Genomic DNA, 17,207 nt, shown 5'->3' on the forward strand with positions numbered 1-17,207 from the left:
ATTAACGTGGAGTCCACAGGGCCTCAGTTTCTGGTGTCACATCGCACTGTGGGAGGCCACGTCATTTCAACCATTGCCAACAGTGGCAGAAGACAGGAATAACCCGCGTCCATAAATTCCACTCATGAGTTAATTCCTCACTGTGACAATGTTAGTAACATGCTGCGGCCGCTCCTCACAGCTGAGGGGCTGTTACAATTGACCCCGAGAGTTACAGCAACACAATTCTCTCTTGGCCTCAGGTCGTTACAATGTATCGGCGCAGGCAATGAGCCATGCTGGGCTGGAGCCTCGGAGGATTTTCCCGAACACATTGTAACAAACCACCAGCTGTGAGCAGGACGGGCCGGTGTGTCATGTGTGACGAGTCTGTTTCTTCCTTTGAATTACTGTTTTGGTTAATCCCAGAGATGAAGTGACGATCCGGCCTGTCATCAGCCGGAGCGGCCATTGCTGGGAGTGGGGGGGGGGGGACGCCACCATTCACCGACAGCAGCGAGCCGGTATTGGGGCAGGCTGTCTCAGTCAGGGAGTCCTCAGACCACAGGTCAAAATCTACCAAACTTTATTCCTCTGGCGGTTTAGTAAAATAATCACATTTCTTCAAGATCAGACACTGAGATGATAACACTGGTTGTAATGCCACGGATCGCCAACAGAGGGCAGCAGCAGGAAAGGGGTCAAACAACCTGCGAGACCCCCGGCAGATTGTGGTAGCTCTTATAAACGAGCAGCAGATGGATAGGTGGTCCGCAGTGATCATTACCCCCCTGCTCAGTCATCAGGCACCGCCATCCTCAGCGTGACCCCAGGCACGTGTCATTAAGGAGGCATGGCTCCAGATAATACTAAGACAATGATTAATACTGTGGGGTCCCTGCAGAGAAGCCCCCCCCCTCACCGACTGCCACTTGTCCAGGTAGGACTTTTGGGAGGCGCAGCGACCCCCTCCTCATCACGGAGGACACGGAGCGCACAGCCGAGGGGGAGCAGAGCTGAGCGAGGCCTTGTGTGGTGGGTGCACCGGACCCCCACCATCCATTGCTACATCTCCTCCCTGCTGTAACTTCAGGCCCCGTCGCACCGTAAAGGCACAAGGTCGATAGAACAGTCAGGACATGCTGGGAGTTGTAGTCAGCCGCGCGGACACAGGTTATGATGTGTTAGCAGCAGCCGTCATGGTCCATCTCCAATGTCTGGATAAAGTGCTGGAAGCAGAAGATCCTCACGGACCACAATAGTACAAAAGACGTCCGGACGTCAACATTAACCGCACAGGTCCCACGAGCGCCACCATGATCTGCGCCAGCCGCCAACGCAGCGCTAGAGACCAAAGACACACCGTTATGGGGCGAAGCTGCAATGGCGGCACAGGACACGGCGACCAGGAGACGCAGGATTCACACAGACCGGACCAGCGGGTGACGGAAGAAACCGGCCACAGATCCCCGGAGGATTCAGACTCAAGTCCATAGAGGAAGTTCAGCCCAGAAGCACTTTCTGCATCCTGCGGGCGGCAACACTCGCCTCATCCTCCGAGTCAGACTCACTCTGTGAGGAGACAGAACTGCAGGGAGACGAGCACTCCGGGGAGCAAAGGTAATGCATCAGCGGCAGACGGTACTTCCCGCAGAAATCCACAAACTTAATGTGACGCACGCAGCTGTCAAAGTACACACCTGACAGGGAGAGAAGAAATCAGTGAGAGAAGGTTACACACGACCACCAGAGCTGCACTCACTATTCTGCTGGTGCAGTCACTGTGTACATTCATTACATTACTGATCCTGAGTTACCTCCTGTATTATACCCCAGAGCTGCACTCACTATTCTGCTGGTGCAGTCACTGTGTACATACATTACATTACTGATCCTGAGTTACCTCCTGTATTATACCCCAGAGCTGCTCTCACTATTCTGCTGGTGCAGTCACTGTGTACATACATTACATTACTGATCCTGAGTTACCGCTTGTATTATACCCCAGAGCTGCACTCACTATTCTGCTGGTGCAGTCACTGTGTACATACATTACATTATTGATCCTGAGTTACCTCCTGTATTATACTCCAGAGCTGCACTCACTATTCTGCTGGTGCAGTCACTGTGTACATACATTACATTATTGATCCTGAGTTACCTCCTGTATTATACTCCAGAGCTGCACTCACTATTCTGCTGGTGCAGTCACTGTGTACATACATTACATTACTGATCCTGAGTTACATCCTGTATTATACCCCAGAGCTGCACTCACTATTCTGCTCAACTTCTCTGTACACCACTATGCACAGGCAGAGTGGCGGATATTTTTTGCACTTGTGCCGCTCTCCTCCCGCTGTTCTCACCTCCGCACTTGGGGTTTGGACACTTGCTTGCCAGGTCAAGGTATCTCAGCAAGTTCTCAGGAAGCTCCCATGGATTGTAGGGGATGCCGCGGCTCTTGATGGTGCGGCCGGCCAGCTCCAGTAATGTTGGCGGCATGTAGGTCAAGTCCCTGACAAATCTCACCACGAGAGGATTCCCGCGCAGACTGAGCTCCTGCAGGCGAATGAGGCTCAGGATCTCACGAGGCAGGTAGGTGAGGAGGTTGTTGTGGAGGCTGAGCGACCGCAGGGAGTGTAACCTGCAAAAAACATGCACATTGTCTCTTCAGAGAGGACTAGGTCTGCTGCACCACCTACTGGAAGTCAATATTGACCCTTTAATGCGCCTTGTCACATGACTTGGGATAAAAGACAATCCGGAATCTCAGTTTGCAGACAATGTTTCGGGGTACTGACCCTCGTCAGTGCAAAGTGTGAGATCTGGTTTAGCTGGGGGAGAGGCGTCTGACTGGGATCCAAGTGGTAACGCTGCGCCTTGCGGAGTGACAGGTCCAGCCTGACATACCAAGGCGAGACTCAAGCCTTGCAACGATCCTCTGGGAAACTAAGTATGACAATTGTCTCTTCAGAGAGAACAGGACCTTGACATGTCACTCTCCGCAGGGAGAAACGCTACCCCTGGGATCCCTGCACTCTTGGGGCTGCCTGATGGTGGCGCTGTCTCCACACAGTCACAATCTCAGCTCATCGTTCCGATGTTTTAGTTATTTGTGTAAACGATATTTCATTTCAATGAAAGCAAGGAGAGATCTAAGGGTGTACGGACACGCTGCAGATTCTGCTGCAGATCCTCAGCGGTTTTGGTCCTGCGGATCCGCAGCAGTTGCTGCTCCGGTGTACAGTACCATTAAAATCAATGGAAAATGAAAACCACCGTGGCTTTGCTGCGGTTTCAAAAGCGCAGCATGACAATTCTTTGTGCGGATTCCGCTGCAGTTTGGCACATGCGGATTTACCCTCGGTTTTTGACAAATCCACAGGACAATCCGCAGTGTGTGCACACAGCCTAAGGCCATGTGCAGACGCTGCGGATTCACCAGCGGATTGTTCCATGCGGATCCGCAGGTAAATTGGCCTGCGGTTTGACACCTTGCCAATGGAATAGGTGGCGAACCGCAGCGGAATCCACAGAAAGAATTGACATGTCAATTCTTTCTGCAGATTAAAACCTCAGCTTTTCCGCAGAGAAAAAGCCGCAGCGTGTGCACAGCAGAATGTAAATCCCATAGACTTACATGGTACTGTACACTGTCTGCAGAACTGCTGCAGATCCGCAGCGTGTGCACATACCCCAAGAGAAAGATTGAGACAACATGATCAGTCCTCTAGGTGGCGCTCTCCGCTCTCATACCAAGCCTATACAGACTGCGCCACCGGCAGGTCAAGACAGGCACTACAATTTGGGGACAGTAGCTGGGACCCGACCACAGATGTACAGATACTTTGAGGCTCTAGAGGAACTTCTGCTGTTGTGCACGACAGCCCATATTCCCCCTGGAGGAGGGGGGTACTTACTGCGCCAGCTGCGGGGGGACGCTCTGGATCCGGTTGTCGCACAGCACCAGGCAGCTCAGGTACGGCAGGTTGGCCAGCTCCGGGGGGATGTAGGAGATGAGATTCCCTCCCAGGTACAAGAACTCCAGGCTGCAAAAGCAAAAGTGAACGGATGAGACCCCCACATCTACACAGACTGACAGCCCCCACAGATACAGGGAACAGTCCGGGGGCGGTCACAAGGGGGCAAATACTTTATATCCAGAGCGCAGTACTGACAGAACAGACTCTGCCCACCCTCCACAATAAATCGCTACCTGCCCCCAGTAAGCACCAGACCGTCAGCGAGGACCCCCCGAAAATGGCAACGTTCTGAGTGACGGGAGATTGTTACATTGTAGCTTCCTCCGGGTGATACAGATCAGGTTATCGCTGCTCTGGAGGAGCCACCGCTGCCGTCACCTTTGTACACACTTTACTTTGGACCCAGTGAACCTGGAATCAGCACCTGGCAGGGGAGGGGCGGCGCGCCACGCATTAACCCATTCTAGGAAGATCTGCAGATTACATTCCTGGAAGATAAATACAGCACATTCCCCACACTGCAGACGTCACAGGAAGCCACAGATAGGTGGAGAGCGCCCCCAGGAGGAGGTCACTGCAACTACAGGAGCAGATACAAGTGGCGACTTAATGGACATGTCCTCAGAAGACGGGGGCAGAGTAGTCAGGACCCCCCACACACACACACACAATAGCCCCTCTGTACACTGCAAAACAGGATAGGAGCCACTTCTGTTATTCATGACCCAAAAATGGGCACCAACAGCATGGCGCCTGCAGGGCACAGGACAACACCCAGCGGGCATCGTGTGGACGAGGCACTAAGCCTCTCTCTGCTCCCGGCCAATGTGCTACACGATGATCTGTAAGATTCCACATCCTGGAGGCGAAGCTGGAGAATGCCTCCAAGATCGGCCTCAGATGCTGCAGCGTTACTGATGAGAAGCTCGGCCGACCGTGCATCAGGGAGACCGTGCAGCCCTTAAGGCCGGGGGGGGGGCCTCAGCCCTTAAGGCCGGGGGGGGGGCCTCAGCCCTTAAGGCCGGGGGGGGGGGGGCGCAGTCCTAAAGGCCGGGGGGGGGGCGCAGTCCTAAAGGCCGGGGGGGGGGCGCAGTCCTAAAGGCCGGGGGGGGGGGGGGGCGCAGTCCTAAAGGCCGGGGGGGGGGGGGGGCGCAGTCCTAAAGGCCGGGGGGGGGGCGCAGTCCTAAAGGCCGGGGGGGGGGCGCAGTCCTAAAGGCCGGGGGGGGGGCGCAGTCCTAAAGGCCGGGGGGGGGGCGCAGTCCTAAAGGCCGGGGGGGGGGCGCAGTCCTAAAGGCCGGGGGGGGGGCGCAGTCCTAAAGGCCGGGGGGGGGGCGCAGTCCTAAAGGCCGGGGGGGGGGGGGGGCCTCAGTCCTTAAGGCCGGGGGGGGGGGGGCCTCAGTCCTTAAGGCCGGGGGGGGGGGGGGCCTCAGTCCTTAAGGCCGGGGGGGGGGGGGGCTCAGTCCTAAAGGCCGGGGGGGGGGGGGGGGCTCAGTCCTTAAGGGGAATCTGTCACCTCATTTTACACCTATGAGCTGTGGCCACTGCAATTAGGGGATTATCTCCAGCACTCTGTAATGCATTCTGTAATGCTGTAGATAAGCCCCCGATGTAGCCTGAAAGATTTAAATAAAAAAAAAAAAAAAGTCAGATTATACTCACCGGAGGGGGTCCGGTCCGATGCGGTGGGTGTTGTGGTCCGGCACCTCCCATCTTCATACGATGCCGTCCTCCTTCTTCGTCGTGGTTCCTGCGCAGGTGTTTTATATCTGTCCTGTTGAGGGCAGAGTACTGCAGTGTGCAGGTGCCGGGAAATGTCAGAGGGGTCCGGCGCCTGCGCACTGTAGTACTCTGCTCTGCCCACAACAGTGCAGATAACGTACACCTGCGCAGGAGCCGTGACGGGAAGCAAAGCGGACATCGTATGAAGATGGGAGGCGCCGGACCACAACACCCACCGCACCGGACGAGTATAATCTAACGTGTTTTTCTTCTCTTTCAGGTTACATCGGGGGCTTATCTACAGCATTACTGAGTGCATTACAGAGTGCTGGCGATAAGGCCCTGATGGCGGTGCCGGAAGCTCATAGACCAAAAATGGGGTGACAGACTCCCTTTAAAGGCCCTGTCACACATAGCGATCTCACTAGCGAGATCGCTGTGTGTGACAGCGTTCAGCGACCGCCCCCCCTGCCGGTATCGCTGATCACTCTGGGAAATCTCTGCACATTTCTTTCGTCGCTGATCTCCCGCTGGCCAGCACGCATCGCTGTGTGTGACAGGCAGCACCGGTGGCTCAATAGTTAGCACTGTACTATACATAGGGCAACAGTGGCTCAGTGGGTAGCACTGTACTATATATAGGGCAGCACCGGTGGCTCAATAGTTAGCACTACTATACATAGGGCAACAGTGGCTCAGTGGTTAGCACTGTACTATATATAGGGCAGCACGGTGGCTCAGTGGTTAGCACTGTACTATATATAGGGCAGCACGGTGGCTCAGTGGTTAGCACTGTACTATATATAGGGCAGCACGGTGGCTCAGTGGGTAGCACTGTACTATATATAGGGCAGCACGGTGGCTCAGTGGGTAGCACTGTACTATATATAGGGCAGCACGGTGGCTCAGTGGGTAGCACTGTACTATATATAGGGCAGCACGGTGGCTCAGTGGGTAGCACTGTACTATATATAGGGCAGCACCGGTGGCTCAATAGTTAGCACTACTATACATAGGGCAACAGTGGCTCAGTGGTTAGCACTGTACTATATATAGGGCAGCACCGGTGGCTCAATAGTTAGCACTGTACTATACATAGGGCAACAGTGGCTCAGTGGGTAGCACTGTACTATACATAGGGCAGCACGCTGGCTCAGTGGTTAGCACTGTACTATATATAGGGCAGCACGGTGGCTCAGTGGGTAGCACTGTACTATATATAGGTCAGCACGGTGGCTCAGTGGGTAGCACTGTACTATATATAGGGCAGCACGGTGGCTCAGTGGGTAGCACTGTACTATATATATAGGGCAGCACGGTGGCTCAGTGGGTAGCACTGTACTATATATATAGGGCAGCACGGTGGCTCAGTGGGTAGCACTGTACTATATATATAGGGCAGCACGGTGGCTCAGTGGGTAGCACTGTACTATATATATAGGGCAGCACGGTGGCTCAATAGTTAGCACTACTATATATAGGGCAGCACGGTGGCTCAATGGTTAGCACTGTACTATATATAGGGCAGCACGGTGGCTCAGTGGTTAGCACTGTACTATATATAGGGCAGCACGGTGGCTCAGTGGGTAGCACTGTACTATATATATAGGGCAGCACGGTGGCTCAGTGGGTAGCACTGTACTATATATATAGGGCAGCACGGTGGCTCAGTGGGTAGCACTGTACTATATATATAGGGCAGCACGGTGGCTCAATAGTTAGCACTACTATATATAGGGCAGCACGGTGGCTCAGTGGTTAGCACTGTACTATATATATAGGGCAGCACGGTGGCTCAGTGGGTAGCACTGTACTATATATATAGGGCAGCACGGTGGCTCAGTGGGTAGCACTGTACTATATATATAGGGCAGCACGGTGGCTCAATAGTTAGCACTACTATATATAGGGCAGCACGGTGGCTCAGTGGTTAGCACTGTACTATATATAGGGCAGCACGGTGGCTCAGTGGTTAGCACTGTACTATATATAGGGCAGCACGGTGGCTCAGTGGTTAGCACTGCACTATATATAGGGCAGCACGGTGGCTCAGTGGGTAGCACTGTACTATATATAGGACAGCACGGTGGCTCAGTGGGTAGCACTGTACTATATATAGGACAGCACGGTGGCTCAGTGGGTAGCACTGTACTATATATAGGGCAGCACGGTGGCTCAGTGGGTAGCACTGTACTATATATAGGGCAGCACGGTGGCTCAGTGGGTAGCACTGTACTATATATAGGGCAGCACCGGTGGCTCAATAGTTAGCACTACTATACATAGGGCAACAGTGGCTCAGTGGTTAGCACTGTACTATATATAGGGCAGCACGGTGGCTCAGTGGGTAGCACTGTACTATATATAGGGCAGCACGGTGGCTCAGTGGGTAGCACTGTACTATATATAGGGCAGCACGGTGGCTCAGTGGGTAGCACTGTACTATATATAGGGCAGCACGGTGGCTCAGTGGGTAGCACTGTACTATATATAGGGCAGCACGGTGGCTCAGTGGGTAGCACTGTACTATATATATAGGGCAGCACGGTGGCTCAGTGGGTAGCACTGTACTATATATAGGGCAGCACGGTGGCTCAATAGTTAGCACTACTATATATAGGGCAGCACGGTGGCTCAATGGTTAGCACTGTACTATATATATAGGGCAGCACGGTGGCTCAGTGGGTAGCACTGTACTATATATATAGGGCAGCACGGTGGCTCAGTGGGTAGCACTGTACTATATATATAGGGCAGCACGGTGGCTCAGTGGGTAGCACTGTACTATATATATAGGGCAGCACGGTGGCTCAGTGGGTAGCACTGTACTATATATATAGGGCAGTACGGTGGCTCAATAGTTAGCACTACTATATATAGGGCAGCACGGTGGCTCAGTGGTTAGCACTGTACTATATATATAGGGCAGCACGGTGGCTCAGTGGGTAGCACTGTACTATATATAGGGCAGCACGGTGGCTCAGTGGGTAGCACTGTACTATATATATAGGGCAGCACGGTGGCTAAGTGGGTAGCACTGTACTATATATAGGACAGCACGGTGGCTCAGTGGGTAGCACTGTACTATATATAGGACAGCACGGTGGCTCAGTGGTTAGCACTGTACTATATATAGGGCAGCACGGTGGCTCAGTGGGTAGCACTGTACTATATATAGGGCAGCACGGTGGCTCAGTGGGTAGCACTGTACTATATATATAGGGCAGCACGGTGGCTCAATAGTTAGCACTACTATATATAGGGCAGCACGGTGGCTCAGTGGTTAGCACTACTATATATAGGGCAGCACGGTGGCTCAGTGGGTAGCACTGTGCTATATATAGGGCAGCACGGTGGCTCAGTGGGTAGCACTGTACTATATATAGGGCAGCACGGTGGCTCAGTGGGTAGCACTGTACTATATATATGGCAGCACGGTGGCTCAGTGGGTAGCACTGTACTATATATGGCAGCACGGTGGCTCAGTGGGTAGCACTGTACTATATATAGGGCAGCACGGTGGCTCAGTGGGTAGCACTGTACTATATATAGGGCAGCACGGTGGCTCAGTGGGTAGCACTGTACTATATATATAGGGCAGCACGGTGGCTCAGTGGGTAGCACTGTACTATATATATAGGGCAGCACGGTGGCTCAGTGGGTAGCACTGTACTATATATATATAGGGCAGCACGGTGGCTCAGTGGGTAGCACTGTACTATATATATAGGGCAGCACGGTGGCTCAGTGGGTAGCACTGTACTATATATAGGGCAGCACGGTGGCTCAGTGGGTAGCACTGCACTATATATATAGGGCAGCACGGTGGCTCAGTGGGTAGCACTGTACTATATATAGGGCAGCACGGTGGCTCAGTGGGTAGCACTGTACTATATATAGGGCAGCACGGTGGCTCAGTGGGTAGCACTGTACTATATATAGGGCAGCACGGTGGCTCAGTGGGTAGCACTGTACTATATATAGGGCAGCACGGTGGCTCAGTGGGTAGCACTGTACTATATATAGGGCAGCACGGTGGCTCAGTGGGTAGCACTGTACTATATAGGGCAGCACGGTGGCTCAGTGAGTAGCACTGTGTTATATATAGGGCAGCACGGTGGCTCAGTGGGTAGCACTGTGCTATATATAGATGAGAGGACGGCACATGGTACAGTAGATCGCCCTTCTGGGTGATGCCCCCTTACCTGGTGATGTTCTCGATCTCAGCCGGGATGCTCTTCAGCCGGTTGCCCCCCAGGGACAGAGTCTTGAGGGTCTGCATCTGGAGCAGCTGACTGGGGAGCTCCTCAAACTGGTTTCCGCTGAAGTTGACCACCTCTAGCCGCAAGGCGCCCATCTCCTTGGGCAGAGAGGACTCATCCAGCCGGTTGTTCTTGGCCAGCAGGGTCTTCAGCTGGGTCAGCGCCAGGATCTCGGGCCCGATATAGGCCAGGCCGTTATTACTGATGTCCAGGAGGTGCAGCTGGGAGAAGGCGGCCACAGCGGGCGGCAGCACCAGCAGGCGGTTGTGGGGAAGAAGCAGCTGCAGAACCTCTTGCCTGTGCTCCTCTGGAATCTGCTCCAGGCTCAGGTTCTCCAGACCCATGCGGTAAAGGTTCAGGATGTGCTCCCCCTCAGCCGGCTCCGGACCCTCCATGGCTGCACAGGCAGGTAAAGGGGGATCCCGCAGTAAAAGATCCACCACACACACTATGGGGGGACCCTACAGTAAGAGACACCCACACACACACTATGGGGGGACCCTACAGTAAGAGACCCCCACACACACTATGGGGAGACCCTAAAGTAAGAGACCCCCACACACACTATGGGGAGACCCTACAGTAAGAGACCCCCACACACACTATGGGGAGACCCTACAGTAAGAGACCCCCACACACACACACTATGGGGGGACCCTACAGTAAGAGACCCCCACACACACACTATGGGGGACCCTACAGTAAGAGACCCCCACACACACACTATGGGGAGACCCTACAGTAAGAGACCCCCACACACACACTATGGGGGACCCTACAGTAAGAGACCCCCCACACACTATGGGGAGACCCTACAGTAAGAGACCCCCCACACACTATGGGGAGACCCTACAGTAAGAGACCCCCACACACTATGGGGAGACCCTACAGTAAGAGACCCCCCACACACTATGGGAGACCCTACAGTAAGAGACCCCCACACACACTATGGGGGACCCTACAGTAAGAGACCCCCACACACACTATGGGGAGACCCTACAGTAAGAGACCCCCACACACACTATGGGGAGACCCTACAGTAAGAGACCCCCACACACACTATGGGGAGACCCTACAGTAAGAGACCCCCACACACTATGGGGAGACCCTACAGTAAGAGACCCCCCACACACTATGGGAGACCCTACAGTAAGAGACCCCCCACACACTATGGGGGACCCTACAGTAAGAGACCCCCACACACACTATGGGGAGACCCTACAGTAAGAGACCCCCACACACACTATGGGGAGACCCTACAGTAAGAGACCCCCCACACACTATAGGGGACCCTACAGTAAGAGACCCCCCACACACTATGAGGAGACCCTACAGTAAGAGACCCCACACACACTATGGGGAGACCCTACAGTAAGAGACCCCACACACACTATGAGGAGACCCTACAGTAAGAGACCCCACACACACTATGGGGAGACCCTACAGTAAGAGACCCCACACACACTATGGGGAGACCCTACAGTAAGAGACCCCACACACACTATGGGGAGACCCTACAGTAAGAGACCCCCACACACACTATGGGGGACCCTACAGTAAGAGACCCCACACACACTATGGGGGACCCTACAGTAAGAGACCCCCACACACACTATGGGGAGACCCTACAGTAAGAGACCCCCACACACACTATGGGGAGACCCTACAGTAAGAGACCCCCACACACACTATGGGGGACCCTACAGTAAGAGACCCCCACACACACTATGAGGAGACCCTACAGTAAGAGACCCCCCACACACACCATGGAAGGGGGGGGAAGCCCCCTCAGCAGCCTGCAGAATCCGACCAGCCCTTCCCCCGGAGACCCTGTAGCTGGCGGCCTGATTCCTCTCGTCTCTATTGGATCCGGAGCAAAGCTTCACGCAGAGCCTGGTGTGTGCGCGGCCTCCTGCTCTGCGACAGGTCCTGTTCTGAGGCGGGTACAGCCGGGGCGGCTCACAGCCTGAGAGAAGCGGAGGACGGAACACCGGAGACTATAAGAGGAAGACGGGGGCGGTGACGTCAGGGGGGCGGGGCGGTGACGTCAGGGGGCGGTACCAAGAGACCATGGAACAGCGAGAGCGTGACTCAGCGAAAATTAGGATCACGTGACCCGAGCGGCCGCTCTACACAGAGATGCAACATCGGCGCCGCTTATCTCCTCTCTATATATAATATCCGCACCGCTTATCTCCTCTCTATATATAATATATATAATATCGGCGCCGCTTATCTCCTCTCTATATATAATATCCGCACCGCTTATCTCCTCTCTATATATAATATATATAATATCGGCGCCGCTTATCTCCTCTCTATATATAATATCCGCACCGCTTATCTCCTCTCTATATATAATATATATAATCTCGGCGCCGCTTATCTCCTCTCTATATATAATATATAATATCCGCAAAGCTTATCTCCTCTCTATATATAATATATATAATATCGGCGCCGCTTATCTCCTCTCTATATATAATATATATAATATCCGCAAAGCTTATCTCCTCTCTATATATAATATATATAATATCGGCGCCGCTTATCTCCTCTCTATATATAATATATATTATCCGCACCGCTTATCTCCTCTATATATAATATATATAATATCCGCACCGCTTATCTCCTCTATATATAATATAATATATATAATATCCGCACCGCTTATCTCCTCTATATATAATATATATAATATCCGCACCGCTTATCTCCTCTCTATATATAATATATATAATATCGGCGCCGCTTATCTCCTCTCTATATATAATATATATAATATCGGCGCCGCTTATCTCCTCTCTATATATAATATATAATATCCGCAAAGCTTATCTCCTCTCTATATATAATATATATAATATTGGCGCCGCTTATCTCCTCTCTATATATAATATCCGCACCGCTTATCTCCTCTCTATATATAATATCCGCACCGCTTATCTCCTCTCTATATATAATATATATAATATCGGCGCCGCTTATCTCCTCTCTATATATAATATATAATATCCGCAAAGCTTATCTCCTCTCTATATATAATATATATAATATCGGCGCCGCTTATCTCCTCTCTATATATAATATCCGCACCGCTTATCTCCTCTCTATATATAATATATAATATCCGCACCGCTTATCTCCTCTCTATATATAATATATATAATATCGGCGCCGCTTATCTCCTCTCTATATATAATATATAATATCCGCAAAGCTTATCTCCTCTCTATATATAATATATATAATATCGGCGCCGCTTATCTCCTCTCTATATATAATATCCGCACCGCTTATCTCCTCTATATATAATATATAATATCCGCACCGCTTATCTCCTCTCTATATATAATATATATATAATATCCGCACCGCTTATCTCCTCTCTATATATAATATATAATATCCGCACCGCTTATCTCCTCTCTATATATAATATCCGCACCGCTTATCTCCTCTCTATATATAATATATAATATCCGCACCGCTTATCTCCTCTCTATATATAATATATAATATCCGCACCGCTTATCTCCTCTCTATATATAATATCCGCACCGCTTATCTCCTCTCTATATATAATATATAATATCCGCACCGCTTATCTCCTCTCTATATATAATATATATAATATCGGCGCCGCTTATCTCCTCTCAATATATAATATATATAATATCCGCACCGCTTATCTCCTCTCTATATATAATATATATATAATATCCGCACCGCTTATCTCCTCTCTATATATAATATCCGCACCGCTTATCTCCTCTCTATATATAATATATAATATCCGCACCGCTTATCTCCTCTCTATATATAATATATATAATATCCGCACCGCTTATCTCCTCTCTATATATAATATGTATATAATATCCGCACCGCTTATCTCCTCTATATATAATATATATAATATCCGCACCGCTTATCTCCTCTATATATAATATATATAATATCCGCACCGCTTATCTCCTCTCTATATATAATATATATAATATCCGCACCGCTTATCTCCTCTCTATATAATATATATAATATCCGCACCGCTTATCTCCTCTCTATATATAATATATATAATATCCACACTGCTTATCTCCTCTATATATAATATATATAATATCCGCACCGCTTATCTCCTCTCTATATATAATATATAATATCCGCACCGCTTATCTCCTCTCTATATATAATATCCGCACCGCTTATCTCCTCTCTATATATAATATATAATATCCGCACCGCTTATCTCCTCTCTATATATAATATATATAATATCCGCACCGCTTATCTCCTCTCTATATATAATATCCGCACCGCTTATCTCCTCTCTATATATAATATATAATATCCGCACCGCTTATCTCCTCTCTATATATAATATATATAATATCGGCGCCGCTTATCTCCTCTCTATATATAATATATATAATATCCGCACCGCTTATCTCCTCTCTATATATAATATATATAATATCCGCACCGCTTATCTCCTCTCTATATATAATATCCGCACCGCTTATCTCCTCTCTATATATAATATATAATATCCGCACCGCTTATCTCCTCTCTATATATAATATATATAATATCCGCACCGCTTATCTCCTCTCTATATATAATATATATAATATCCGCACCGCTTATCTCCTCTATATATAATATATATAATATCCGCACCGCTTATCTCCTCTCTATATATAATATATATAATATCCGCACCGCTTATCTCCTCTCTATATATAATATATATAATATCCGCACCGCTTATCTCCTCTCTATATATAATATATATAATATCCGCACCGCTTATCTCCTCTATATATAATATATATAATATCCGCACCGCTTATCTCCTCTCTATATATAATATATAATATCCGCACCGCTTATCGCCTCTATATATAATATATATAATATCCGCACCGCTTATCTCCTCTATATATAATATCCGCACCGCTTATCTCCTCTCTATATATAATATATAATATCCGCACCGCTTATCTCCTCTATATATAATATATATAATATCCACACCGCTTATCTCCTCTCTATATATAATATCCACACCGCTTATCTCCTCTATATATAATATATAATATCTGCACCGCTTATCTCCTCTATATATATATAATATCCGCACCGCTTATCTCCTCTCTATATAATATATAATATCCGCACCGCTTATCTCCTCTATATATAATATATATATAATATCCACACCGCTTATCTCCTCTATATATAATATCCGCACCGCTTATCTCTTCTATATATATATATAATATCCGCACCGCTTATCTCCTCTATATATATACAATATCCGCACCGCTTATCTCCTCTCTATATGATATATATAATATCCGCACCGCTTATCTCCTCTCTATATAATATATATAATATCCACACTGCTTATCTGCTATGTATATAATATATATAATATCCACACCGCTTATCTCCTATGTATATACTATATATAATATCCGCACCGCTTATCTCCTATGTATATAATATATATAATATCAGCACCGCTTATCTCCTCTATATATAATATATATATAATATCCACACCGCTTATCTCCTCTATATATAATATCCGCACCGCTTATCTCTTCTATATATATATATATATAACATCCGCACCGCTTATCTCCTCTATATATATATAATATCCGCACCGCTTATCTCCTCTCTATATAATATATATAATATCCGCACCGCTTATCTCCTCTCTATATAATATATATAATATCCACACCGCTTATCTCCTCTATATATAATATATATAATATCCGCACCGCTTATCTCTTCTATATATATATAATATCCGCACCGCTTATCTCCTCTATATATATATAATATCCGCACCGCTTATCTCCTCTCCATATAATATATATAATATCCGCACCGCTTATCTCCTCTCTATATAATATATATAATATCCGCACCGCTTATCTCCTCTCTATATATAATATATAATATCCGCACCGCTTATCTCCTCTATATATAATATATATAATATCCGCACCGCTTATCTCCTCTCTATATATAATATATAATATCCGCACCGCTTATCTCCTCTCTATATATAATATATATAATATCCGCACCGCTTATCTCCTCTATATATAATATATATAATATCCGCACCGCTTATCTCCTCTCTATATATAATATATAATATCCGCACCGCTTATCTCCTCTATATATAATATATATAATATCCGAACCGCTTATCTCCTCTCTATATATAATATATATAATATCGGCGCCGTTTATCTCCTCTCTATATATAATATATATAATATCCGCACCACTTATCTCCTCTCTATATATAATATATATAATATCCGCACCGCTTATCTCCTCTCTATATATAATATATATAATATCCGCACCGCTTATCTCCTCTATATATAATATATATAATATCCGCACCGCTTATCTCCTCTCTATATATAATATATAATATCCGCACCGCTTATCTCCTCTATATATAATATATATAATATCCGCACCGCTTATCTCCTCTCTATATATAATATATATAATATCCGCACCGCTTATCTCCTCTCTATATATAATATATATAATATCCGCACCGCTTATCTCCTCTCTATATATAATATATATAATATCCGCACCGCTTATCTCCTCTCTATATATAATATATATAATATCCGCACCGCTTATCTCCTCTCTATATATAATATATATAATATCCGCACCGCTTATCTCCTCTCTATATATAATATGTATATAATATCCGCACCGCTTATCTCCTCTCTATATATAATATATATAATATCGGCGCCGCTTATCTCCTCTCTATATATAATATATATAATATCCGCACCGCTTATCGCCTCTCTATATATAATATATATAATATCCGCACCGCTTATCTCCTCTCTATATATAATATATATAATATCCGCACCGCTTATCTCCTCTCTATATATAATATATAATATCCGCACCGCTTATCTCCTCTATATATAATATATATAATATCCGCACCGCTTATCTCCTCTCTATATATAATATATAATATCCGCACCGCTTATCTCCTCTATATATAATATATATAATATCCGCACCGCTTATCTCCTCTCTATATATAATATATATAATATCGGCGCCGCTTATCTCCTCTCTATATATAATATATATAATATCCGCACCGCTTATCTCCTCTCTATATATAATATATATAATATCCGCACCGCTTATCTCCTCTCTATATATAATATATATA

General features: G+C 47.6%; 1 protein-coding gene across 1 annotated transcript; it reads right to left on the bottom strand.

The window, feature by feature from the left end:
• Nucleotides 1-548: 548 nt before the first annotated feature.
• On the bottom strand, nucleotides 549-11,949 carry LRRC58 (leucine rich repeat containing 58). The gene is made up of 4 exons (XM_073576977.1): nucleotides 9,890-11,949; nucleotides 3,903-4,031; nucleotides 2,349-2,626; nucleotides 549-1,679 (listed from the first exon to the last, which is right to left on the bottom strand). The coding sequence occupies exons 1-4, from the start codon at nucleotides 10,339-10,341 to the stop codon at nucleotides 1,483-1,485; spliced, it is 1,056 nt and encodes a 351-aa protein (XP_073433078.1). The 5' UTR covers nucleotides 10,342-11,949; the 3' UTR covers nucleotides 549-1,482.
• Nucleotides 11,950-17,207: the final 5,258 nt, after the last annotated feature.

This window comes from Dendrobates tinctorius, unplaced genomic scaffold (assembly GCF_039654945.1).
Source record: "Dendrobates tinctorius isolate UK_male_01 unplaced genomic scaffold, ASM3965494v1 ptg000054l, whole genome shotgun sequence".
In the NCBI taxonomy this organism is placed as follows: Eukaryota; Metazoa; Chordata; class Amphibia; order Anura; family Dendrobatidae; genus Dendrobates; species Dendrobates tinctorius.